Here is a 26296-nt window from a genome sequence, read left to right on the forward strand (position 1 = left end):
ATTTCAAGTCGTCATTCATTGCCGATGTCTCTGTAGATCTGATCTTCCTCTCTCTGCACTTATCTTTGCTTGTTTTTTGCGCCCAACTGACGACTTGACCCACCGCATCGAGGACACAGGACAGGCCCAGCGATATGAAGACGATTCTAAAATGCAGCCAGCCAAAGCCAGAGGGAGCCGACTGCGCTCTCGTCCCTTCATCGCCACTGCTGTTGTTCTAAGTGTGTTGACGGCATACTCGGTCTTGCTTCAGACTCATCGCTATGGAAGGCCCGAACTGCGACGGGATCACCAGGCGGCTCTTTTCCGACGGGCCAAGGAACCCGAGTGCAGCGACGTACACTCTGCCGCGGATCAGTGTGCTTTCGTGAGGAAATATTGTCTGGATGAGGATGCTGGCCTATTGCCATATCTCGAGTGGTACTTTTGTGCTTTTAATGGCATAAAACCCATTGGATTCACTCTACTCGTCATCTGGCTCGGACTACTGTTTACCACTATTGGGATTGCCGCTAGCGACTTCTTCAGCATCAATTTGAGCACCATTGCTGCCATTCTTGGGCTCAGCGAAAGCCTCGCGGGTGTCACTTTTCTTGCCTTTGGCAATGGCTCTCCTGACGTGTTCAGCACCTTTGCCGCCATGAGCTCCAACAGCCCTAGCATGGCCGTCGGCGAGCTCATCGGCGCAGCCTGCTTTATTACTGGTGTCGTTGCTGGCTCCATGGCCCTCGTGCGCGAATTCCGTGTGGACAGAAGAACATATGTAAGAGATATCGGCTTCTTCATCGCGGCAGTGGCATTTTCAATGGCTTTTCTAGCCGATGGTCAACTGCGTTTCTGGGAATGCTGGGCCATGGTGGGTTACTACGCCGTCTACGTCGTTTCCGTGGTAGGTTGGCATTGGTACTCGACCAGGAGGAAGTGGCGGTTGCGCCGTGAAGGCGAGGCACGCAGCCATTACTACAGCATAGCGGGACATACTGGAGATGAACTTTTTGGTGAGCCTTATCGCGATGAGCCAGAAAACCCCCAGGACGACGTTGGGGATGACTCTCGCAGCGGTTCGTCGAGGGCTGACATTTCGGCCCTGGAGCGAGCTCCAAGGATCGACATTGACAACCGAGACCACGAAAGTGACATGGGCGGATCCCTTGATGATGGCAGCGATGATGATCATGAAAGAATGGTGGCTGCTGAGGTGTCAAGAAGCATGCGAGTTTTGCGAACAGGGAGAACCAAGTCAATGAACTTGACCCCGATCCGTCCAAGTTTGGTTGGAGCCTTGGAATTTCGATCGGCTTTGGCCCAGCTACAGCGAGAGAGTAACCTTCAGCTCTCAGATATTCCTGGACGGAGCTATTCAGATCATCCAACAGCGCGAGAGAGGAGGGGCACAACCAGTGTGGTACCGGATTCAGGGCTCTGGGAGACTGTGTCAACTCCTGGGGTTTCCAGTCGTGAGAGAGCTTTCTCATATGGTGCGAGAGCACCACTGTCGGCCCCTCTTCCTATCTCAGAAGATGAAGAGACTCCTAGCGAATCGAGCACGAATCTGAGCCCTGGACATGCTACTCCAGTTCACAGCACGACTCCTTCCGCAGCATATGTCGTCGGTGGTAACTTGGCGCCACCTCCTGTTGGACCTTCCGGCGCTATCGAAACTGGAAGGCCGAGTTCAGGCGCCCAAGAGCATAGCAAACAACCCAGTGGTTTGCGTTTGATTATACCTAGCAGACGCAGCAGCTATAGCGAAGGATCGTCGCCATCCTCTCCTTTCCCCCGCTATACAGATTCACCCTCGGCTATGACACCTAGCCAACATCTAGAGAGGACGGAGTTTATGTTACCGCCACCCGTAGCGCCGCACCGAGATGGTCACTTTCCAGACATGTCAGGGTCTATTACAGTACGTCGACGGCCGATACGCTGGTGGCCATATGCGCTTCTGCCACCACCCGACGTTGTTCTAGCCACTCTCTTTCCGACCTTGCAGGCCTGGGGTGAGAAGACTATATGGGACAAGTTTTTGAGCACCATATCGGTACCAAGCATCTTTTTGCTCGTAATTACATTACCAGTTGTAGAGTCGGAGACAAACGAAAGCTCGGTGGATGACTTGACCGTCATGGAGAGTTCTGGTAGGCGGGAACCGGGCCATGGGACGCAGTCTTCTCCTATGGAACCTCAGCTCATTGAACCGGAAGGCGAATGGGAGCGATACCGAAGGCATTCGCTAAGTCGCAGCCGTAGGAACAGCCTCGCAACTGTCGAAGATCGCTCACCGCGATTGGTCGTCACTCTCGAAAACGAAGATACCGTGGTTACTCCAGAAGTCGAGGCAACGAATGGTCAGACGGTAGCAAAGCCACTGTCCGACATGCCATCTGTTAGCAACGCGAATGACGAGCTCTCGACGTGGAACCGGTGGCTCGTGTGTGTACAATTCATTACTGGACCGCTCTTTGCCGTGATGATCCTATGGGCGAATATGGCGGAAGATTTCTCGAACCCTGGGAAAGTGCTTGTGAAGATGATCTTGTACACTCTTCTTGGGTCACTAATCCTTCTGGCGTTCCTCTTTCTGTGCACATCGGATCATAAACGGCCAAAATATCACTTCCTTCTCTGTTTCCTCGGGTTCATTATTAGCATTGCATGGATCTCGACGATTGCTGGCGAGGTGGTTGGGGTTTTGAAGACATTTGGCGTCGTTTTGAACATCTCAGAGGCGTTACTTGGGCTGACCATTTTTGCGGCTGGCAACAGTGTGGGTGATTTAGTTGCTGATATCACGGTGGCGCGATTGGGGTATCCAGTGATGGCATTGTAAGTTGCACTCACTTGACGGTCAACCCGATATTGTAGGCTATTTAGCACTCGCTGACACAACATTGCCCAGGTCTGCATGCTTCGGAGGACCAATGCTCAACATATTGCTTGGTATTGGTATCGGCGGTGTTCTCATGATGGTCCAAAACGCCAACAAGAAACACGCCAAGCACCCGGAGCGACCCATCCATTACGGCCCTTACAGTGTGAAGGTAGGACCGACGCTCATGATCTCGTCCGTCACACTTCTCATAATACTGGTGCTACTATTAATCATCGTGCCATTGAATAAATGGATATTGAGCCGCAAGATCGGATGTGGGTTGATTGCGCTCTGGACATTGAGCACAATTGCCAATGTCGTGGTGGAAGTTACGGGGGTGTGGCAGGAATCATGAATTTCAGGCGGCGAGGTCCGGGGCCCTAGTTGCATGGCGTTGAAACGAATTTCCGATTCTCCTTTCCTATTTTTTATTTTTTTCTATTCTCGGTTCCCTATGGACCTTGTAGCATGAACGATTGTTGTCGACACGAAAATCTGGGGCTCCTGGACAGCTGATGGGAAACATCAACGGCAGCATACATTCGGCGTATATTATGTATTGACATTGATTACTCGACGTCGTACAAACAGCATAGGAAAACACAGCACAGCTTGTCTTTGCCCCATGACGTCCTGTTTGTTGATCGGTGCCTGCGTTCGGGAGCAACCGAGCCACAGACTCACCACCAACCAGGGCCAGGGTTGTTTGTCATGTGCCATCAGAGCCCCACCTACGGATCGGCTTCGTTGATGCACAGTTGCAAACGTAAACGTGTCTGGCTGGTCCTTGGTAATCTCGAGAACAGTCACAAATCTGTGAAGTAGAGTGTGAGACACGTCAGTTATTCCGTGAGACGCATGCAGCGTACTAAAAATAAGGAAACGACAGTTGGTGGCGCAGTCGCCAGGGACGGAAATTAGTGCAACTTTAATGTAAAACTGTCCTCAAGCCCAGACGCCATCGGCCGCTGGGCTGCGAAAAGAAGAAAAGAACAGCTGGCTTGATGAAGGGAATTATAAAAGGACAAGATAACTTGAGAGAAATGCCGCCAAACTCGAGTCAAATTGACCTCAAAAAGTGCACCCAGCGAGGCAGGTTTTCCTTGTAACTACCAGACCCAAGTACGTTTTAGGTTCTCCTTTGCGTAGTTTGCCTCTTGTTGGCAGCCCACGTCGTTGCTCCCCCTCGTCAGATCCAATCCAGCCTTCCATGCTTGCTTTCTTTTGCCTGACCGCCCCTCACTAATAGCTCGACAGCTCTGCCCCTCCCCCTCTCGACCCCACGTCCATGATTCCCTGAGCAGCGCAACGCCGCCCTCACCAAGACTCGTCCATCTCCCGCCGCTTCCATTGAAGGATTTCCAGGAAATCCAAAACACAAAAAATCCATGGCTGCTACAAAGCCCAGCTACCCCCCCCTCGAGGAGCGTCCGCTCAAGGACACAATCTGCCTGTTTGACGTGGACGGGACCCTGACGCCCGCCCGCCTGGTACGCGACTCCTAAAGCTCCCCCCCCCTTCTCCCCCGGGAAAACCAAGATGATCTACACACAGCGCGCTGAAACGAGAAATTTTCTTTTCTTTCAAAAAGGACGCATCGCCCGAGATCCTCTCCACCCTCGCCGCCCTCCGGCAGAAATGCGCCATCGGCTTCGTCGGCGGCTCCGACCTCAACAAGCAGCAGGAGCAAATCGGCAAGCCGGCAGGCAACGTGCCCGTCACGACGCTCTTCGACTTCTGCTTCGCCGAGAACGGCCTGACGGCGTACAAGCTGGGCCAGGAGCTGCCGTCCAACAGCTTCATCAAGTGGATCGGCGAGGACAAGTACAAGCAGCTCGTCAACTTCATCCTGCACTACGTGGCGGACCTCGACATCCCCGTCAAGCGCGGCACCTTTGTCGAGTTCCGCAACGGCATGATCAACGTGTCGCCCGTGGGGAGGAACGCCACCACCCGGGAGAGGAACGACTTCGAGGCCTTTGACAAGGGCGCCGGCGTGAGGAGGGCCTTTGTCCAGGCCCTCAAGGACAGGTTTGCCGACCTCGACCTGACCTACTCCATCGGCGGGCAGATCTCCTTTGACGTCTTCCCCACCGGCTGGGACAAGACGTACTGCCTCAAGCACCTCGAGGCCGAGGCCAAGAAGCCCGGCGGCGTCGAGTACAAGAATATCCACTTCTTCGGGGACAAGGCGTTTGAGGGCGGCAACGATTGGGAGATTTACTCTGATCCCAGGACCATTGGGCATGCCGTCAAGTCCCCCGACGATACTATCCGCATCTTAAAGGAGACTTTCGGACTCTAGACACGCTCGGGGGTCGCGAGGATTTGACGAACAATGGAAACACAGACGGAGGATCCATCTGACGGTTTATACGTGTCCAGGTGCTAACACGGGGCCTCGGAAAAAAAAAAAAAGGGCAGAGTTTAAATTTCGGTTCCGGCCGAGACCAGTGTGAAAATAGGGGGTGAAGGAAATTACTGCCTGCCTATTTTACTTTATACAAAACAAATATAGTAATACTGTAAGCTCGACAAGAAAAAAAAAAAATCAGTCTAGTAAATTCAACGCTGAATGACGCCATGCTGGCATAACTAAGGAATGTCAAATATCCAATAACCCCCTCAAAGTAGTATAAGAGCCAAGAATATATGCGAAATCGGAAACGTTTACCCCCTATCACATCGTATTTTCACTTTCTATTGCCAAAGGAATATATTACCTCCCATACTCGAGATGGGGAATAATCACTGGTCCGTACTTGGTGGTTGCAGTGTACGCCCCGTCGCCTTGAACAACAAAGTCCACGGCTAGACTGAGTTTCGACAAGCCCTGCTGGCTGCTACTGATACTGGGGTTAGGGCTAAATGGAACTTGATTGACCGCTTCTTGGTCATATGCCAGGAAGGTGACGTAGTTCCTGCGGCCCATCAACTTCTTCAACTCGCGAGTGGCACCGCTAGCATCAGTGTGAAAGATTTCCATCATGTCTTCTTTGGTATCGGACACTTCGTGCGTCGATTTTTGTCCATTCTTTGGAACGTAGAGCGTCTTTTGGTTGTGCAGAAGCTTCAGGATATAGCCGCCCTGTGGTGCTGAGACGATGGGAGAAGAGATGATCTGATACATGGTCTTGTGATCACCGGGGTGAGTGGGATCGTGAACGAGGCCTGCACCTGAAGCTGCGACATCTGCTTTCTGTTAGCCTGGCCGCCTTCAACTATCGGGTGTTGATTGTCATGGAAAAGGGCAAAAAAAAAAAAAAAAAAACTTACCACCTGACAAAAAGGTCATTCGGATGCCCTTTTGCTGGGCGATGCCCTGCAGAGTGCGAATGAAGTAGGTTCGCTCCAAGTCTTTAGTCTCATGAGTCCACAAGTCCTTCAACACCTCTTGAATGTCCAGTTCACCAAACTGGTTCAGGACGTTGCCCATGAGACCCGTTTTGCCGACCGCCTTTTTGACCTGCGAGAAGCCCTGAGACACAACCTCCTTACCACCAACAACGCCTGCGACGGAGCTGGTGACTTTTCCAAGAATATTGTATGTAGTGTTTACAGCCTTTTTGCCAGCTGCAACTGTATTGGCTAAACTCTCCACAGCGTCCAATCTCGGGTATATAATAGGCACCGAAACCATCCATATCACATGCTGAACGCTTGGAGGCAGCGTTGCAACTTTGGGAAATATACCTTGGTAAGTTGGGCCGGCCATGACGCGAGCCTGTGTCCGTTCGGATCGACAATCTGGTCCGACAACCGCCATTGCCGGACCAAGGTACTTGACAAAGTGCCAGCCAGTGCCTGTAATTGTGAAGATGTCGTTGTCTGTTCTGATGTTTCGCATCATCTCTGTGGTCGTGTGGTGCTGAAATAGGAGGTACATTTCCGTCGCGATGCGGCCAATGTTCTTAAATATGGGCGAGGACTGCATGTAGTCGGGGTATGAGCCATATCCGTCGAAGCTGAATCTTGTCAGTCAGGTGTGCGCACACCGCCCCTATTTTGGGGTTACTTACATGTCGTGGTCATTGATTTGCAGAACGTGTGGGATCTGAGCGAACGCCTCCCTCATAAACGGTTGATCAAAGTGGCTTGTATAGAAGTGGAAATATGCATGGGCAACATCCTCCTCATGCCGAGCGGTCCATTGTACATTTTTCTTGTTGTCCCTGCCGCTCATTGCCAACCACTGCTTTAGTAACGGAACCTCTCTCCACAATCTGTCACCGTAGATCTGATCCCCAAGCCCGAGTTGAACGTGAAATCCACCGCAGTCTACATTCTTCTGCAAAACATCTTTCCACATGAAACCAACACCGCCGAGGCGCGCTCTTTCATTCTGGGAAGTACCAGCCGCAAAGTCATTTCCAGAGTGGGCAATGAAGCGCCAGCCAGTTTCGTATCGACCTGCAACTACGAATTCGTATCGTGTGCAGCCCAAGTGAGAAGTCACAGCATAAGTCCACCGTTCTGTACCAGATTCGCTCATTTGCAAGTCAATGTCATACTTGTAAAATGTCCATCGCTGGTGAGTAAAGATGTTACGCGGTTCAAGTTGTCTCGGGTTTGGCGAGAGATCTACACTCAGATGGATATGAATTGTCGGTGGCTGATGAGCATCTGTGACGATGAGAATGCTACCACGCCACACTCCATTCTCAATGTCCATGTTGACATATCGCAAATAGGGACCGAAATAGACACCATTAGTAGGTTGAATTCTGTACATTTCCACTCCTGAGCCAGGTGGAGGACCGGAAAACCCAACAGCAGTAGGAGTCTGGGAAGCGACGCTCATGATGCTCTCAGCATAACCTGGTGTGTGCGGAGGAAACATGGGCGAAGCCATGGATTGCTTGCCAAACATGGGTGATGTTAATGGATTCCCATATGTAGAAGCCGTTGGCGAAAGTGGCGTCTGTTCATGTGAGATTGGATTCGGACCTTTGGGGAACTCCCATTGAGTTGCCTGCGTTGCAAGATGAATGTAGTAGTATTGCCCAGAGTTCTGATCCAAGTGAGCAATCCAGCCTTCTGGCAATGGCGGAGGGGAAGCTGGCGTCTGGGTTTGAAGAGATATAGTAGGAGCAGGGGACTGGAGTGACTGTCCATTTTGCTCGGGTCTCGGATCGTTGGCGAAGGCAGGATGTCCGGGATGTTGTAGTGCAGGCGAAATCATTCCAGCTGCCGTCGCCGCCACAGCCCCGGCACCGGCTGCCAGTGCCACCGGTTTAGTCGGAGGAGATGTAGAAGCGGTTGCTGTAGGAGGAGTGGTGTTGGGTCTCGTGGTTGTGGGAGCAGCGGCGGCGGTAGCAGCCCCAGGAGGAGCGGCTTGCTGAGGCCGCTGCTTCTCCTTGGGGTACGCTGAACCTCCGTTGGGATTAACACTAGAATATGCCGGAGGCGGCGTCTTGGTGCCTAGACGTTGGAAGTCCTGTTCCAAAACGCTTACCTGTACGGGCGCATTCTGTTGGTATTGGTTGGGATTCGGTGCCGGTACCGGCTGCGGAGGTGCTGAGGCGGCTCCCAGTCGCGGTTCGGGGCTGGAGATGGGATTCAAGCCCTGGTATACTGTCGGGGGTCCCGAGGGCGCTTGATCAGGCGACTCGGTGGGCGTCCAGGGACGCTGAGGGGGAGGTTGATTTCCATATTGTGCTAGCCTCTGAGATGCAGCAGCACTCTGTGCTTGATGAGCCTGCAAGCTTGTGAGCGTCGCCGTGCCAGAAATACCAGAGGCAGCATATCGAGCCTCGATACCGCCACCGGGAATAGTTCCAGGTTCAACAACAGGAGTCTCGGGTGGTGGTGGTGAGCCCCGGCTAGCTCGAGTGGTGGAGTTTGAAGCTGTAGATGCGAAGCGATTTACACCTTGGTCTGCATTGGGAGCTTGGGTAGACGAGGAGCTAGCCGTCGTCGTCGTCGTAGTAGCAGCGCCGGGAGGCGGGTAGTATGTCTTCTGATAACTCGGGTAGCTTGTACTAGCGGGATTTGGGCGAGGCTGCTCCTTCAAAGGCTGCGCAAACAGTCCCTGATCTGCCTCGGGAGTTGTTGGTGAATGAATGACCTTGGGTGAAGCGCCTCGCCTTTCAGCCAGGCCAGGCCTCTTTTCGATGGAACTCGTGTCTAGACGAGGCGTGGTGTCGTTGTAAGCCGAGCCGTAAGGCCTTGGCGCAGTCGGTCTGCGCACCTCGTCGTCATCTGGGAAGGGAAGCGGTGCGGCAGAGCTTGATGCGCCAGGCGGTAGAGGGAATGAAGGTTTATTCGCGGGAGAAGCTGAGGTGCGGCCGGCGGGCTCAGGGCTCTTTGGTTTGAAAATGCGCAAGGGCTCGACAGTAGGGCTATCGCAGTCTTCTGGGGCCGGTTTGCTCAGGAACATCTCCTGGTCGGGTACTCCACGACTTCTCTCCATCTTGTAGTACGACGTGGGCAAGATGCCTCACGACAAAGTGTGTGCCTCTCGGATGACGGAACGGTGTAATGAGCTTGCCGCACAACGCCCAACTATTTTAACAATCCGTACGTCTATTGGCGCGGCCGTCCGTGTGAGCCTTGGGTTGCAACGTCAGAGGAAAAAAAAAAAAAAAAAAAAAAAAAACCTATCGCGGGATGCGCGGGGAAGAACAATATCGTCGTCTTCAAATCTTCGAGCTGTCTTCCAAGCTATCGGATGTTTGGGAGCTGTTGATACTAGACCAACCGAGTTGATGACTCGGGGGCGGGGTCGTTTCTCGAACCAGCTGAGAGGGGGAAAAGGGCCGGGCTTGGTCGCAGAAATGGCCGCCTTCGATGCGGCCGCCTGCAGGAGAGGAACTGTTTTAAAAGAAATCGAGAAACAGAGTTGAAGAGGAGGAGGAAGGGCAAGGGGAGAGAAAGAGAGGAAGCAATCTGAAACGACATTCAGTCTTTCACAATCTTCCATGCTCTTGTCCTTCCACCATTGAAGGCTCCTCCACCCCAAGCCAAGCCTTCAGTGCCAGGCTATGAAGCGCTGGTAGTACAATGTGTCTAGCACAGATAGGCTCCATCAATAGGCAGGGGACTGGGCGGCAACAGGTTATGCGGGGGAGGCCATTGGTGATGATTGCGCAGACGGACGACGACATGCAACAGACGTGAAGTGGCACAAGAGGCTGTCCAGGGTCCAATTGCCTCGCCTGGCGATCCTCGGCGCCTCGTTGCAGCCTCTTAGTGGCTGCGTCTGGGAGACCATGGCACTGAACTGCGAGCTGGTGGCTCTGATTGGCTACAGACCTGCCACAGTCCACCGTGGAAGCGCCCGAGCTACGGGAGTAGTCGACCCACTTTGCTCGGAAGTGGCATCCAGGGCACCACTAGGCTAGTAGTTGACGGGCCTGGGCCGCGGCTTAGTGAGGCCAAGTATGCCGCCCAAGAAAGTGAAGCGAAACGGTCACAATACAATATAAGGCCCAGTTGCAACGTTGAACGCATGCTGTATGGCGTCACATTTCTTGTGTGACACAGCGGCGCCGGAATCTTTGTAGGATCGATTCACACAAGCAACGGTACGCTTTGACGTGGAAACACAAGAATCAGCGACCTTCTGCTCCGTTCAATGCTCCCATATTTTATTCAGATCCACCATACATCGTACCGGCAATATCTAACTCTCTCAATGCAAACCTCCATCTCTATACCCACGCATCTTGGCACCCAGCCCTTCTACACATGCAAAGCGCATCGCCTGTTTCTATAATTCCAATCATAACCCGACATGATACCACCGAAATGACTCAACGTACCCATGACGACAAAGCAATGAAATATTTGATGCGATGCGCCGATATAATCAAACGTGCCTGGAAGCCAGCACTCCGGAAACTTGGTCTACAAGAGTCAGCGCACACACACACACTTCTTCAAACCCGTGACAAGCACACATCTCGGGGTAACGACTTACCGCAAGAAAAAGCACTCCAACCAGCATAAAAACGCCCTCCAAGAGATAGTAATGCAAGCCAGATTGCTTCTGCAGCTGGTCATACGGGAAGATGACGGCCGCATGGACAATCGGTATGAATGCCGAGAACCCCATCCCCAGAAATGGCAAGAGTCGAGATGTAAGCCAGTTTTTGGCCCCGTACCGGTCGTTTATGGATAGATATACGTTTAACAAGCCCATGGAAAAGATCTACACATGTCATCAGCCGCCGTGTCGCTTTCCGGGTACAGGGAGCATACAATGGCGGCACACCGTTCAACTCACCATTCCGAGGTAGGCACCTAGCAAACCCATTTCACAATAAAACCCCATATACAGCCCGGGCACAAACGAGCCCAGTATCAGCACCGAGATACTAACATAGTCCAATCGCACCCACAGGTCCGCAAACTCTCTCGAATGACACAGAAGCGTATGATACGCCGCTGATACCCCGAAACAAACAGACACAGCAGTCAGATATACATGGAACACGAGTCTGTCCAGCGCGGTGGCCTCGGGATACCACACGGAGAAGTATTGGCAGAGCCCGGCGTTTACGACAAGCGCAAATATCCCCGGTATGAGATGGGTGTAGATGTTGAAGCTCTGGTTGTGGAGGTAGCACCAACTCCCGATGCAGGGAGCTATTGCGGCGAAAACAGGCCGGTAGCCGGTGTGGATGTACGGGTTTTCGCTGTACCACTCGGGGATCTGGGAGATGGTTAGGAGGACGGACTTGCTGGGCGGGATGTTATCTTTAGCCGCGGAGGAGAGTTGCTTCGTAGGCAGGCGGATGGGTGCCGTGGACGGAGCGTTGTCAGTGACGATGACTCTGTTCCTGAGCATGCTGACATGTGTTGGTGGATGACTATATGGCGTCCGCCAAAGTGTAAACAATTGACGAGGGGAAAGAGAAGACAATTGGTGACTAGAGAAGCTCGAGGGATAGATCTAGCAAAAAAAAAAAGGCCGCCATTAAAATGCACACATGCTCAACAAAGCCAAAAGGGAGCAGCCGGCATGCCACGACTGGGATTAGCTTGACCCAATTGACCAATACCGATGCGCTAACGAACCACGACGTTGGGCGCTGCACCATCAACCACAATCTCGTCTATTCGCGTCTTAGCTCATCTATACTTTACAGATACAGTCCGACAGGGGGGATAACCGCCCGCATAAACCCTTCTCATCCCTTCAAATTCCTGTCGCTTTTATTTTCATTTCCAAGAAAACCACCATGTGGCGCAGAGTAATAAAGTATTGCGCCGATGCATTTTTTTGTCGTGTGTGCTCATCGCTTCTTATTCTTGCGCTTGCTAGACTTGCCGCTCCTTTCCATTCCGGATGATTTCGCCTTGCCGAGAGAGTCAGTGCTCTTGTCCAGGAGCTCAAAGTCATCGCCGGCAGATTCGCTACTGGGAGTTTGCTGAGAAGCATCAACCACTTCCTCAGCTTCGACAATTTGGGAGTCCGGAATAGCATCTCTGTTACCAGTGAAACGACCGACAGTCAAGTTGAAGATATGCATGGGAAGGCGCACAACGGCGGTGTCCCTAAAGGTAGGCTGAAGAAGCTCATTGGGCTGTCTTGGTTGTTAGTATGCATACTTGACGATGTCCACGTGCAAAAGGGCCAGTGACAACACTCACATCGAGGAGATACTCGTTGACATTGCCTTCCTCATCTTGCTCCTCCAAGTAGACGTCTCCCAAAGAGTCAACTACAAGGACTTTGCCGTTTTCAGCAACGACTCTCTTGCGAACACCAGTAGGGCCGGATGAGGCATCACGAGAAGCGCTAGGGGTCTTCTTAGTAACCTTCTTAGCACGTCCACGGCCGCCCTCCTTCTTGGCTTCCTTTTCCTGCATGCGACGTTCCTTTCGGTTTTGGGGCAATGGGGGAGGGGCCTCCTCATCCGAGGCCGTAGCTGGTGTAGAAGACCGAGGCTCAATATTCGCGATGCCCAAATTTCCGCCCCAAGCAGTGTCCCTGGCAAACTTGACGTAGCGCTCGACAAACTCGCGCTGCCGCTTCCAGCTCATGTACAAGATTAAGTAGTGGATAGCACCACCACCAACAATGAAAAGGCCAACCATGACAGTTCCCAGCCCGGGTCGGTACCTATTGTAGTAGTAATCGGTGCCCTTCCAAAGAGGGAATCCATTGGCAAGAAAATGGTCGTAGCGGTCTCGAGAAGGGCCTTTCAAAATGTTGGCAATCAAGGTAAGTCGGGTCTGGCGCTCCGAAGCTTGCTTGACAGCGGCCTTGACCTCAGCTGAGCTGGGAGGCTTGATAGCGCTCTTCTTTCCCTTGCCACCAGCATTCTTTAAGCGCTCGGCCCTCAGTCGCTGCGCAACCTTGTCAGGGTGAAGGGCCATGGTCTTCTTCCGGTGGGCTCTGTTGATGTCATCGAAAGAGGCACTGGGAGGCACACCAAGAATGTCGTAAAAGGTCGCAGCAGGGTTGGGCTCGTGGGCGGAGATTTCATCTCGGATTCGGAAGATCTCACGATCTAGAACACGTATTAGCGACTGAGATGAAGAAGATTCTCAATCTCTAATAGCACTGCGACATCGAGTGCGACAGCAATAGCCAACGGGTACATATCTGTTCTTACCTTCCTTGCTCCACGCGGCCGTGAGCGGCGTGAGGAGGGACAGCAGCCCGAGGGAGAGATACAAGATCTTCATAGCGGCGAGAAACGGCACACACCGCCGACGACTATGGCATGAAGGGTCGCAAAGGTTCAATTGCTTTGTTGGATGCACAGATTGACGGGCTGCAAAAAAAAAGACAAGGCCTAGTGATGCCGTGGCACAAGGCCAGGTGGCTCAACACCCAAGAACGGCTAGCCAAGTGACAAATGACAGGGGGGCGGTGCACATGTGTGGGACAGGGGCAGACCTCTTGACGGGGTCGCTCTTGCCCCCGAATTCTAAGTGCCGGCCCGCAGCCCGTTTATGCGACATTCTGTCAACTGTTGCAAAAGTGTCGTGAGCTCAGCTTCAGACATGTTTCTCTAAAGCCGTGGATTCAGCTACCTGCCAGGCTTCTTCAAGCACCCCATTTGATCACTGTCGAGCTCACGCGCACGAGCCGGACCCCACCTGGACAACGGGAAGTAGCCGTGATTTTCAGCCTTGAGAACGTTACCAGTGCCCTCGTCTCCAATACTCCGCATCCTCAGTGATGCCACTGTGTCGAGACTACTCTGGATGGAAATATATGTATTCCAGCTACAGGGCGCCTCCTATCCTCAGAAGGCTATCAATCTCGCATCTGAGTGAGAATATCAAGCGTTCTGTGTATTTACAAGGCAAACGCCCAATCGTACCGGTTTCCACGGTATAAGCAAGGAAAAGACACCATGCAGTCTCATATTTTGGATATCTATACATAAAGGAAGCAAGTTGGTGCAAGATCAATCGTCTTTAACCGTCTCATTCGTCTTCATATATCTTGAACCACTCTTAACTGTCTTTACTCGTCTTGAACCATCTTTAATCGTCTTCAATCAGCAGATCCGTCTTCAGAAACTCACTCACGTTGTGCGCCGCAACTATCTTATCCTCGTAAAAGACTTGAAAGTCTTGTGAGACTCCTTGTGTGACCATCTCTATTTTGTAGGGCAATTCGTAAAATATATGGCCCGCGTCATTCATTTTCTCCCGAAGAACAGTAATATTTGGGATGTATGACCATTGCATGCGGCAAAGAGACCTGACGGTATGATCAAATCTGTTTGGTGGAGTTTCAGCCAGGGAATACACCATTTCGTTGACCATTTCAGTAGGTTGTTCTGTCAAGGTCTGGAAGAATTCAAAGACAGCAGGCTCATTCGCGTTGACCACCTCGCCCTATGCTCCGTCAGACCATGCCCTTGACTACTGAATGTGGGTTGTTACCTTGTAAATGAACCAGTGGACTTGGTCTGATGCCTGATACTCTCGTTGCACGGGACACCACTCCTTGTCTTTTATATCATGGATATCCTCGTCGAAGGGGAGTGCATTATAAGTAGTTCCAATGCTAGCCCGAGCAAATCTGGAGTCAACTAGGCAGTGTTGTGCCGAGGTTTGGCATTGTTGTTTTTTTAAGCCGTTTACGACTGCCCCCTCGCAAATTGCTGTCCATCTATAAACAAATATCAGAGGCCAAGTCGTAGCATGCGCCGAATTCCTGCCTTATGGGCGAAACTTACGGGTCAGTACCTTCGTCTTGGAGGATTTCGACACTCCTAAACCGTAATCTAATCTCCTTCTGCAGATAGTCGTACAGAGCACGAGATCTTCCAAAACCGCCTACAAGCAGTACATACTGTCGAGAGACGTGAGCATGCAAGCGTTTGGCGAATGTTCGTAGTACTTGATTGCACATACCTTGGGCGGCCTCTTGTACTTCCTATGCGCCTCCCGAATCTGGTCCTAGACTAGCGATGCAACTTCGCCCAAGACAATCTTGAAGACGGACCAGATATCATCCCTGCTTTGAAATAAGTCTCTTATAACTCCAGACAAATAAATTATTAAAATAGTGCAGGATAACATCTTACCTTCCAAGTATAATGTCTTTGGGATGTCGTACATCGACTAAACTCTCACAAAATGGAATTCGGACGGTCCACGACTTATTATTATTCATAAACCCGGGCTTTATGCCGTTTTCCCAGTTGTCATTGAGAATTCTTTGCCACTCTTCAAGAGACAAAGCTTGTAGGACGTCCCGCGGCATCTTGCTCGTTAATAGACGCCCAAAAGCTTCATCTAGTCGTACTGCACCGCAGAGCCTCCCTGCAAAACATATTTAGTAAATCTGAGAATAACCCTGCATATTCATACTCACCGTCGCCAGGGACGCTTTCCCGAATTGATAAGAGAAGCGGTCTCAAGATCTTATAGGTGATGATGTCCTAGTCTTTGTTAATCCCAGCCCAGTCGAAGGCTCAGCTGCTGCAACTTACCACAGTACCACCGCCACAATCACAGACCACAACATCATCATTTTTCTTTCAAGTTAGTGAATGATAATTACAACACAATAGAGCCGTGATGTTAGTATTCTCACCTTTATATCTGGCCTTCGATACATTTTGTGAAGCGTTGCAAGTGCTGCAGCTTCAGGCTCCGGCAAAAAAGTCAAACAAGTTTTGCCAGCTGCTCGTCTATTTAGCAATCCTGCAGCTGCAATGGCTCTATTCATTCTAATTTGAGCATAAGCTGGCCAAATCGCTGGCAAAGTCACTACAAATTTGAAAGTTGAGAGTTTGACCATGCCCTCGCCCATGGCCCTCTCTATCACTTGCAGGCTGTGCTCCCATAGTAGTCGAAGGTAATCCGCAATGACCTCTGTGACATGTTTGTTTTCCTTTCTTAGCAAATCTTTTGCAGCACGAATGTATTTCGAGTTTTTGACATGAGCGGGCATGTGTTCGTCATCGAGCAAAAGGAGTTTAAACCATCGTAAAGCATTTTGCTCTGGCTTCACGTCGTAGCCCCATGTTGGTGTCTCATCATTATCGCCATAGTATATAGCAGTAGGGACTTTTTGTTTTGTGAAGCAGTAAAGGTTCGGCGAGCTCCAGCTGGAAACAAAGTGAACACGGTCTGGCTCGGCGTCTCGAGCAAAGGCAACACCAGAGTACCTGGAACCGGTCAGCAAAACGGTAAAATTCTTCTGTGTATAAGCTCATATGGGACAAACGTGGTGCCAAAATCAATTCCCACTATTATAGAACGAGAGTGAGCCATTATGCAGACGTTGGTTCATTGGAAGAACATGTCCGCGTTATCAATCGTTATTTGGCCGTCAACGGAATTGGGCCTGGTGTAGGAGAAGCTTTGCATATGCTATCAAATTCGCAGATGAAACCTGATAGGTGGTCAAAAGAGGCACAAATAACGTTGTAGCTTAAAGGATTTTATTTTCCAGTCAGCTCACTTCCTTCTCACTTACTATTCACTTTCTTTTCATTTTTGACCCCCATTTCTGCCGTTATTGACCAAAACTAGAGGACAATAGCAATCGATTCCATCATTTGAAGGGATTTAATTTTTTTCCTTTTTTATTGCTTCGACTTTCCAATCTGCTCCTCTTGCTCCCACCATTCATCTCAGAGTTATGATACGATCCTCCGATCTTTTGACCATCAAATTAGTAGCCAAATCTCGCATACTTTATCAAAATGACGCCAAGAAGAAGCTCCCGTCTTGCTAGCGAAAGGCTTGAGTCTGAAGGCGACGCAGACTGTGTACCCCAGGCTGAGACGACTACCATTCGTGTCAAAAAGGGTCAGCCAGCCACCAACTCAAGTCCAGGCAAACGAAAGACTATCACATTTCGAAGAGCAAAATCAACTACAACCTCTCCAATACCAGAAAATGATTTAGAGGAAGAGAATGCGTCACTTGGCGAGAGAAAAATACGAACTTTCCCAAAGTCGGCAGAAAAGAGATCACTTCAAGTCTCCAATGCAGCAGACCCTGCACCGAAGCGACTGAAGTATGATGAAGGATTCCAGAATCTTGTGCAAGCGCTCGAAGACATGCACTATAGGCTGAAACGACAACTGCGGCGCTCAACCGGAAAGATTATCGACCTCGAGCTAAGCGTAGAGGACCAAGAGGTTGAAGTAGCCGCGCTGCAGGATGAAAGATCTATGCTTTCAAAGCAGGTGGGCAATCTTGAGGCCGAAGTCGCACGTCTGAGGGACAGCAATAAGTCGATTCAGGTCAAATGCAGAGAGTTGGAAAAGGATCGTGACGAAATTCAGCAAAACGCAATACAAGCTCTAGATAATGCTAAAATACACCACCCAGATGAGCTTTCGACTGTGTCTATGGATGTCATTGATAAAGAATGGAGGCACCTCATCTACTCTATTCACGACTTGGTTGTCCGGAATCTCACAGCTACACCGATAAGCGATGATATTACAAATCTCTTGCCGGAAATAAATCGAATAATCAGGGGCGTTGAAGAGAACTCCGAGTTACAGGTACCACTTCTTGAAAGGCACATATGGCAAGATTTACAGAGTGCTGTGTTCAAAGAGAACAGTAAGCTTTGGGATGGTGGTGTCGAGACAAACTTTGTGAAAAATGTCCGCGACTTGAGAGGTATGTATCACTTGATAAGTCTAAAGAACCCTGTCTAGAAATCAAAGCTTTATATTAATATGTTTTCACTAACTGCAATGGAAAGCTCAAAGAGGGCCATCAGCAATGACAGTCATGAAATTCCGGGCAGCGGGGATCATTATCTCTGGTCTTGGAGCAAATGAAACCTTGAAATTGCAATACGTGCAGCGTTTAAGCAAACATCTGGAGCCTTTCACAGAGCGTCCAATAAGCACCAAGTTACGCGAGGACCTGGCCCTCGTATTTGATTCTGCTATTAACATCATGAGATTGTTCATCAAGTCTCGAGATATCTACGAGTTTGGGTCTTTCTTCAACCGACCGGCTAGGGAGAAAATAGCCTATGACGAGAGGGTCATGAAGATTTCATCATGTCTTAACGTGCCCAACGGTCTATATACGAGTCAACCAGCGAAATTCGCAGTCGAGGTAATACACAGCCCGCCACTTTTCATCATCAGCACCACTGAGGGTGAGTATTTTGGGCGCAAGGAGCTGGTTTGCCCTGCAAACGTGACAGTTCGCAAAGAGGAAGTGTCAAATGATGATACAGAGGAGTCAGAAGGGCCAAAGAAAAAGATTTCTGATGAGGCCAGCATCATTGTGAGCTGACTTCACTGGGTTACAACGCACATGGCCGAGGAATTGTAACGGTTTATGGCTACATATCTTGCTTTTCGTGTGACGAAATGGCTGAGGGGAAGACTTTGAGGGCGGTTTATACGAGGTTAGTATGCTAGACAGTTTTCATCGCTACGTACTCCAGAATTGATCTCGTCGGACGACCTTCTTTCAGCGTAGCCCTGGGCCTTCACTCGTTTGTAAACTGACTTGCACATACTAACCTCGTAAATGGACGGTTATTGCTAGGCGCTAAGCTACACGAAATTCATGTATTTTGCCATGGCTCAATGAATAGTAAAAGTCAAGTTGATACAGTCTTTGCCAGAGTATTTCTGCCTAAGGAGAAGTACACACTAATACACTACAGTATTGCAGCTTGGAGCGTGATAGCCAGGCACCTGAGGGGGCCCAGTAATACATGTCGACTTTCAACGTTTGCCTTCCCACTGGAGGTGAGTTGTCGCACAGTGCATGGGGAGGCACCCCAGACAACACATACGTAACATTGAAAGCCCACATGTGTGGATCCGGGTGGAACCACGACCGGGAACTAAGTAACCAGACACTAGCTTCAATGTTCATGCACCGCATCTGCATCCACGGGCAACATCTCCATCCAACCTTTTTATGTACAGCCTGGACATCACAAACAACAAGTTCATTGCCAATTCTGAGTAAACAGAACTGCTCGAAGCGCATTCATTGCTTTTGCGATACTAGGGATACCAAGCCGTCATCCACCCGGCTTGTCTGAATCATGCCGTCGTTCAACGGTACCGCAGGCCATGATGACGAGGACGACTATATGAACATGACGTTTGACGACCCTGCACCCAAAAAAGAAACCTCTCTACAACGAACACAGCGCTTAAAAAAGGAATCCCTGGCCAGGGGCGTAGTAAAGTCCAAAGCACAGCTTGCAGAAGAGGCCGCAGCAGCCAGAGAAAAGGCCCTGTCAACGTCTATGCTCGAAGCGCCCGGAGCAAAGAAGAGCAAAGGCCTGGCCATGATGGCCAAGATGGGGTTTTCCGGAGGCGCGTTGGGCAAAAAGGTACATGATGGCGAGGGCTCCAGCAGGACAGAGCCGATCAAGGTCAGCATCAAAGAGGACCGGAGTGGCATTGGCTTGGAGAGCGAGAAGAAGCGCAAGCTTGATGAGGCCATGGAGGAGCGGGGCATCAAGGCTGTCAAAATGGATCCCGACGAGTACAGAGAAAGAGTAAGAAAAGAGCGCGAGGACGAGAGGCTCGAGAAGCAGTTTCATGCTGCGCAGCGTGTCGCGGAGCGCATGGATGAAGAGCAGGTCCAGGATGAGAGCGCGTCCGATGAGGGGTCAGAATCGGCGGCACGGCCAAAACCTCCTTCTTCGCGGCCGCTAAAGTCAATACCCGTGCTGTATCGTGGTCTTGTGCGCCGCAGGGAGGAAAAGGAGCGTGATAGACGGATGAGGTACGACCTGGAGCAGTCTCTCTCGCGGTTACCTACCTATGACGACGCCGACGAAGATGAGGATGACAAGAAGGCTTTGGGGAAGAAGAAGACCACATATGTTACTTCCGAGGACTTGGATGAGGAGGATGAGGAGCTGGATTCGTTTAATGCTCTTGAGCCGGCGGAGAGGCTGAGAAGATTGGTCGAATACTTGCGAGAAAAGTACTGGTATTGTTTTTGGTGTAAGATGAAGTATGATGGCAGTGAGATGGACGGATGCCCAGGCGTCACCGAGGAAGACCACGACTGACAAGGGTGTTGGAAATTATTGCACAAAAAACTTGCTAATATATGTCGATGACACAGGAGGCGGTCGTTATGAAACGATGGAGATGACCCAGATGTGATTTTATACTACAGTTCTCATCAAGATCAAGGATTCACATGCAGAGTATGGAGCACACACGCAACTATTCTCGCACGTGCGGCGCATCCTGCTGAAGAAGAAAACTTGCCACGACATATCCATAAACAGCTAATCAACCAAAGACATCTACCTGTTCCTGGCCCGCTTCCTCGCCGACTTCTCTCTTTCATACGCATTCGCCTCCTTGCCCTCCTCGCTTTGAATCTCGGACACAATCCTCTTGAACTTCTTCTCATACGCCTCATCCTTGGCCTTCTTGATTCGGAGCTTCTCCCTAGCCATGAAATTGGCGTCCTTCCTCAGCTCCCTCATGGCCCCCTTGCGCTCCTTCTTGTGTTCGGCCTTCAACTTGGCCAACTCAGCACGCTCCCGGTCAGGGTCGTAATGCTTGTCAGGATCGAATGTCTCCTCGAACTTGGGTATATATGTCTTGATAGCAAGTGGTCGATGGTGGTGCAGTTCCAAGGGCCGTCGTGATATTTGAGCAAGGCTGAGCATCCGCCCGAGTTTGGCTACTAGTTTTTCTGCCCTGTCCACGATTTGACATGGCAATTGTGGTCGGCAGGTCTTGCTGGTGACGTGCTCGAGTACCTTCACTACCTGGCCAAATGTCTCCAAGAATGCCTCCTTTCCGGACCACAGGTCAGCAGCAGCATCTAGAATATCTAACATGGTGGCAATGGTTGCAGCCTTGGCAGAGTCGCTCTTTGAGCCGACAGCTGCACAATCGCCTAGCGTCAACTTTCTAACAGCAGTAGCATCAAGTTTTTGAGCTCGAATACCAGCTGAGGGTTCGTGCTGAGGAAAATTGCCAAGCCGTTTGGCCGGTGCAGATGGCGACAGAGCACATAGCGTATTCAAGCAAAAGCCAAGCACTTCCGGAACAAATCTCTTTGATAGTTGCTGATATTTCAAGGACAAGATGGCAAGATATGCACCTGTCGCATAGTCGCATAGTTTATGAGGGACCTTCTGGCCCAAAAACCGACCCATAGTGAGCATAGATGGTGTCACGACTTGGTGGAAATGATCCGAGGTAGGAAATACGGTGCCAATAGCCGTTAGTACCACGAGATCCGATGGCTCCAGGGCCAAAGGTCGATGTTGGCCAATTTCCGAGATATGATGGCGAAACCTTCGACCCACCTCTGTTGGGAACATCTTGGAGAGAGAATGAATATGACGAATTAGACTCTCCAAAACGGCAAATGGCGGAGATGTCTTTTCATTCCACGGCAGAGCCACAAAGTCCACAAGAGCCATGGCAAAATTGCCGAGTTTCTCCTTGTTTTTGCTATTCAGCTTGGGATGATGAAGAGCTCGGATTCGTTGGACAATTGTTGGCAAGGATTTATGAGAGTAGGCTGTGGTTATGGCCTGAAACTCGTCGCAAGACTGGGGACAAGGAAAGGTGAAAGGTAGGCCGTGCTCATCCGACTGTTGGGCCGCTGCCGCCCTCGCATCAGAGTCGACAATTCGAAAGATAGGATTCCTGGCTTCTTCTTCGTTCAGCAAGCCCCTGGTAAACTCGTCTTCCTCATCCACCTCATTCTGTTGTGACATGTCGTCATCATCTTCCTCCGACTCTTCGTCACTGTCCACAGGCTCGACATCGGAACCGCTCGCGACGAGGTCGTCGTCAATGATGAAATCGTCCTCATCGTCGAAACCCAACTCTGTAGCTGTTGGACGAGCGCGAATACCACTACCCAAGCCAAAACCATCATCTTCATCATCCATTTCCATCCCGCCCAAGTCGGCTGCCTTATCCTGATCTTCCTCTTCCTCTTCGCTGTCAGTCACAATCTCTCCCTTCATATGTCTCTGACGCTTGTCCTCGAGTTCCTTCAATCTTTTAGACTCGTCCTCTGCCTTTTCCTCTTCAGTTTTAGTTCGCTCAGTGGGCTGAGCACGCTTGTCCTGTGCCAACTTTTTAACTTCAAGATCAAAGTTTCGGTCGAAAGCGTCTCTGTCGACACCAGCAATTGAAGATACGTGAGTGTTGTTGGCCCCATTCTCGCGTCGTGAACCCTTGGTAGATGTGAGAAGCATTTGAATGCTTTGGAGTTCCTTGTCCAGCTCGACACGCATATCCTCGTCGACTTCCTTGGCAGCTTGTCTTTCATACTTGTGCATCTTTGATTTGGCAATGATTTCTTCCATGACTTCCTTCTTGGTCTTCTTCCTTTCTGGTTCATCTTGTTCACCTTCGTCGTTATCTGCCGATGCCAACGATCGCAGTCGCTTTAACCGCTGCATTTCCCTCACGGAACCATCGCTGTCGTAGTCCATGGCCAGGTCATCTTCCTGGAAATCGTCCACTGGGTTGTCGTCGTCGAATTCCAAGGCTTTGCCCCCGTGGGTTAGACCGCCTTCCATGGGAATATCCTCCTCTAGATCAAACATTGAGCTCTTCTTGTGACTTCGCTGTTTCTCTCTGGCGAATCGCTCGAGCATCTTGTCTTCAGGCGCCATCGTGGGGTCATATTCGCCAAATCGTCTGTCCAGAATGCCTCCGACCTTGTTGCGTCGCTGCATGTCAACTAGCAGTGTCTCGCGTCTCTATTACACAACATCCTCGTTAGACTGAGCCTCCCGAACAATGCGCAGAGATGGAACCCACCCTTTCTTCACCCACAGCTCTGGCGACACCCGGTCGTCCTCGAATTCCCTTCGCAGCATCTCCAGTAGCGACTCGGTTGGTTGTCACGTCGAACTTGGGGCCTCGAGCAGCATGCTTCAGATCAAATGGGTTAAACTGCTCGCGGATTCCCTCCAAAACTACACCTCGCTGGAGTCTCTTATCGCTGCGTGCCTTTCCTTGCTCAGCGTTCTTACGGCGCTGTTTCTTCGACTGCTGAGGTCCAGTTATGCCCTGTTCTCTCAACGACGCCTTGAGACGCTTGAGTTGTGACCCTGCCATTTTCAAAGATGTAAATCGCCAACACCGACTCACCTCGAGTGTTGCTGGGGATGGCCGCTAGACGTTCGTCGCACTTGGATGGGAAATTTTTTGACTTTCAGATTGCAATCGATAAAGCGCCCAGTGGGGCCTGCCCGTCCACAGCGTCCACAGTGCGGCTTCCTACCATGCCAATGCCAGCTTCCGCAACCCACTAAACTCAAACCGGATGAAGGTTTTGGTGGTGGCTCGGGGCAGAACTATTTATACCTTCGCCTGCCTTGCCACGAGCGCTTTGAACAGCACCTCGCTAACATTGCTACACCGTGCCAACAAACGCACCCGGCATGCGAGAAATAGCATTTATCCTCATAGAATTTTTGCCGCCATGGGGTGGAAAGAAGCCTGTTGGTCATTCTGTCGCGACGACCGGGTGCACCTGGTCGGTATTGGCCTCGCAACGTTCGGTCTTGTCCGTACCATAATCACCGTTTTGACCATCATTCGCGATGACAACGAAATCCCACCAAAGGAGCCTAAGGCGCAATACATCACTCAGGAAACGGAAGATTCCCTTAGGCTCGATACTTTGGAGAAGCTTCTAGTGCACCCAAATTATTCCGTCAGGGAGGTTGCTACCAAGATATTGTGTGATAGAGCCATCAACGATCCTCAAACTCTCCTTACGCTTCTCTACGGAATAACTCGGCCAGATTACGAAGAGCGCATGAGATGTCTTCGAGCTCTTGCTCTGCTGACTGGACAGACCATGGGTACGTACAAGCCATCCCGGCATCAATAATTGTGCCAAGCTAATTCCTGCAGGCCTTGATGGCTTAGCTCAACTTAATAATGACAAGGCGTACTCGGCATTGGTGAGGTCGCTGGAACTTAGTCTCGAAGACGCAGAACTTCCAGACTTGACTAATAGTCACTGGGACGAATATTATCTTCGTGACATGGCCGAAAGATTCAACCTCATGTTCATTCACGAGCTAATCAGCAAATATGGGAGTAATGCACTTATCAAGGCTAGGTTCGTGGAAAAGTGGCTCGCAAAACAGAAATGGGGAGACGATCCGGTTGCGCGCCGCCACAATTTCAAGGCATACATGGACCTCAAAGACAATAGGCTTGTGGAGATTGTTGATAAGTTAAAACATTCCAAGAGAGGCTTGAGAGCCTTGGAACAAGCTGGCTTGATCGACGGTTCCAGGCGTCGGATCCGAACTCCGGACATCATCATGGAGATTGAAGAGGAAATTGTGGGGGAAAGCCCTTCCATAAATCGCGTTCGAAGGCCTATGCGAGAGACTTCTGTGGAGGAGCAGCGACTTCGGCGCCAACACCGCGAAGCGATGGTCCTCAACGATGGCACGAGACCTCTCGGAAGAGAAGACATTATAGAAAGGGACCATGGGTCGCCAACATAAAACGAGTGGTATAGCGGCTTGAATCTTGGCACCTCATCACCTGGTGATAGCTTCTAGTATTGGCATATTATCATTCAGCCTGCTGTGTTATTGTAGGCACCTCTGTTGGAGATTTACCGGACCCTATTTCCTAGGCTTTGCAAGATATTATAGGAGATCCCAGCACCGCATAATCGCTTATGACTGGTAGAGTCATTCCCTTTGGACGTCGGCAGGCACCAGCGCATTCCTGCGCCAAGATGAATAGCGATTTGCATGGGTTTCCATGCCGGCGATGGCAAATCGTCTGCAACCACAGGGGTTGTCCATCGGTAGATCATGTTTGATCTCCTCGTCACCAAAGCTTCGGTATCTTATTGGCGAGACCGCTTCCGGCTTCCGTGGAATTAAAATCTTTACCGTTGGATAAATAATAGGCAAAGTGAGATGGCAGGGAAGGGACTGGTTTTCGCCGGATGGAGTTTTGTTATTGGATTAGCGAGAAATGGCTATTCTGGCAAGCGTACCAAGCCAGACATATCCAGTATGGCAGCGTAATATGCAAGCATAGGACTAGCAGTAATATTGGTATTCCTATCTCACTAAATTCGAATTGTATCTTGCAATTGAGTGTGTGTGGGCAGGTCATTAATGGCAGGCCCTTGGCACCACAGCCGGCTGGTACTCAGTTCCTCGAAAGTACCTAGCCCTTCAGAGACAATAAACTTGTAACGAAGAATCAATTTATGATGCTTGTCTGCTCCGTGTACAGCACCTAATGAATTGCCTAGATTTACTTTGAAGTTGAAGGTAATTATTCCTCTATATACTTTCTAGGGCATATAGCCATTCATGCATATTCTGTGATGCCGTCTCACGCTTGTTTGCTTGTTTGTTTTTCATCGGCAGTTAAAAGCTTGTGATGGAATCGCTGCGCTGTGATGAGGCTCCATTAATCAGGAGAAGCACGATGTGTTCTGAGCCAAGCACGTTTTCAAGTGTTGTCTTATAATTCTGTAAATGAGGAGGGGGTCCGGGAGAAGTGTTTACGGCTAGCTCTTTTATGTCGTTGCATCCGGATAGTTGTCTGAGACCCTGCAATCAGACACACTGGAGAGAGACGGGTACTCCATGTCCATGCAGAATATGTCCTCCGCACTACGAAGTAGGTATATGTAATGCGATAATATATATTTCAGATGGCTCAAAAGCCTTGGCTGCTGTAGTTACTTGAAGACGTCTATCCTTGAATTAGCAGTGTAGTGCATCACCGCTTCCGAGACGAGAGGAGCTCACTTGAGGAAACAAAATGATGCCAGCGTGGTGATCTGGCCTACGGATGGATTGGGTCGCTCGCTGGTGGACTAGAGTCACTACTAATGTAGACAGCCCTTGCTAGTGGGCCAGTTGGCGTGGGGGGAGGATGCACGACGTCCAGAAATTGATGGAAATGTAAACACAATCGGACACGGGCAATATTGAACGATGGTCTGCCTGAGCAACGAAGGCAAAAAGGATCTGGCCAAACAAGACAAGACGGGGGT

The 26296-nt window shown here is 50.6% G+C and overlaps 12 protein-coding genes across 12 annotated transcripts; 5 read left to right on the top strand and 7 right to left on the bottom strand.

Moving 5' to 3' along the window:
- Positions 1-151: 151 nt before the first annotated feature.
- Positions 152-3227, top strand: J3458_004640 (uncharacterized protein; the record flags this gene model as incomplete). Its single annotated transcript, XM_007809198.1, has 2 exons — positions 152-2826; positions 2900-3227. 2 exons carry the CDS (start codon positions 152-154, stop codon positions 3225-3227), a joined length of 3003 nt encoding a protein of 1000 aa, XP_007807389.1.
- A 747-nt stretch (positions 3228-3974) lies between these two features.
- J3458_004642 (uncharacterized protein) lies at positions 3975-9420 on the bottom strand. The gene is made up of 3 exons (XM_007809196.2): positions 6892-9420; positions 6149-6837; positions 3975-6064 (listed from the first exon to the last, which is right to left on the bottom strand). Exons 1-3 carry the CDS (start codon positions 9282-9284, stop codon positions 5592-5594), a joined length of 3555 nt encoding a protein of 1184 aa, XP_007807387.1. The 5' UTR covers positions 9285-9420; the 3' UTR covers positions 3975-5591.
- On the top strand, positions 4261-5177 carry PMM1 (Phosphomannomutase 1; the record flags this gene model as incomplete). The annotated part of the gene is made up of 2 exons (XM_007809197.1): positions 4261-4362; positions 4464-5177. The coding sequence occupies 2 exons, from the start codon at positions 4261-4263 to the stop codon at positions 5175-5177; spliced, it is 816 nt and encodes a 271-aa protein (XP_007807388.1).
- On the bottom strand, positions 9421-9851 carry J3458_004643 (uncharacterized protein). The gene has a single exon (XM_066118332.1). It carries the CDS (start codon positions 9792-9794, stop codon positions 9438-9440), a length of 357 nt encoding a protein of 118 aa, XP_065976936.1. The 5' UTR covers positions 9795-9851; the 3' UTR covers positions 9421-9437.
- A 483-nt stretch (positions 9852-10334) lies between these two features.
- On the bottom strand, positions 10335-11911 carry J3458_004644 (uncharacterized protein). Its single transcript, XM_066118333.1, has 2 exons — positions 11100-11911; positions 10335-11024 (listed from the first exon to the last, which is right to left on the bottom strand). The coding sequence occupies exons 1-2, from the start codon at positions 11661-11663 to the stop codon at positions 10683-10685; spliced, it is 906 nt and encodes a 301-aa protein (XP_065976937.1). The 5' UTR covers positions 11664-11911; the 3' UTR covers positions 10335-10682.
- Positions 11900-13588, bottom strand: J3458_004645 (uncharacterized protein). The gene is made up of 3 exons (XM_007809194.2): positions 13438-13588; positions 12470-13332; positions 11900-12402 (listed from the first exon to the last, which is right to left on the bottom strand). The coding sequence occupies exons 1-3, from the start codon at positions 13508-13510 to the stop codon at positions 12112-12114; spliced, it is 1227 nt and encodes a 408-aa protein (XP_007807385.2). The 5' UTR covers positions 13511-13588; the 3' UTR covers positions 11900-12111.
- A 732-nt stretch (positions 13589-14320) lies between these two features.
- Positions 14321-15197, bottom strand: J3458_004646 (uncharacterized protein; the record flags this gene model as incomplete). Its single annotated transcript, XM_066118334.1, has 3 exons — positions 14321-14677; positions 14726-14954; positions 15022-15197. 3 exons carry the CDS (start codon positions 15195-15197, stop codon positions 14321-14323), a joined length of 762 nt encoding a protein of 253 aa, XP_065976938.1.
- Positions 15198-15368: 171 nt separating this feature from the next.
- Positions 15369-16567, bottom strand: J3458_004647 (uncharacterized protein; the record flags this gene model as incomplete). The annotated part of the gene is made up of 5 exons (XM_066118335.1): positions 15369-15610; positions 15663-15729; positions 15781-15825; positions 15885-16461; positions 16521-16567. The coding sequence occupies 5 exons, from the start codon at positions 16565-16567 to the stop codon at positions 15369-15371; spliced, it is 978 nt and encodes a 325-aa protein (XP_065976939.1).
- Positions 16568-17001: 434 nt separating this feature from the next.
- On the top strand, positions 17002-18568 carry J3458_004648 (uncharacterized protein; the record flags this gene model as incomplete). Its single annotated transcript, XM_007809193.2, has 2 exons — positions 17002-17935; positions 18021-18568. The coding sequence occupies 2 exons, from the start codon at positions 17002-17004 to the stop codon at positions 18566-18568; spliced, it is 1482 nt and encodes a 493-aa protein (XP_007807384.2).
- A 608-nt stretch (positions 18569-19176) lies between these two features.
- On the top strand, positions 19177-20398 carry J3458_004649 (uncharacterized protein). The gene has a single exon (XM_007809192.2). The coding sequence runs from the start codon at positions 19338-19340 to the stop codon at positions 20319-20321; it is 984 nt and encodes a 327-aa protein (XP_007807383.2). The 5' UTR covers positions 19177-19337; the 3' UTR covers positions 20322-20398.
- Positions 19187-23429, bottom strand: NOP14 (nucleolar complex protein 14). Its single transcript, XM_066118336.1, has 2 exons — positions 23062-23429; positions 19187-23000 (listed from the first exon to the last, which is right to left on the bottom strand). The coding sequence occupies exons 1-2, from the start codon at positions 23359-23361 to the stop codon at positions 20565-20567; spliced, it is 2736 nt and encodes a 911-aa protein (XP_065976940.1). The 5' UTR covers positions 23362-23429; the 3' UTR covers positions 19187-20564.
- Positions 23430-23599: 170 nt separating this feature from the next.
- J3458_004651 (uncharacterized protein) lies at positions 23600-25376 on the top strand. The gene is made up of 2 exons (XM_007809190.2): positions 23600-24113; positions 24166-25376. Exons 1-2 carry the CDS (start codon positions 23729-23731, stop codon positions 24771-24773), a joined length of 993 nt encoding a protein of 330 aa, XP_007807381.1. The 5' UTR covers positions 23600-23728; the 3' UTR covers positions 24774-25376.
- The last annotated feature ends 920 nt before the right edge of the window (positions 25377-26296 follow it).

The sequence above is a fragment of the Metarhizium acridum genome (genome assembly GCF_019434415.1).
Source record: "Metarhizium acridum strain ARSEF 324 chromosome Unknown scaffold_29, whole genome shotgun sequence".
Taxonomy (NCBI): domain Eukaryota; kingdom Fungi; phylum Ascomycota; class Sordariomycetes; order Hypocreales; family Clavicipitaceae; genus Metarhizium; species Metarhizium acridum.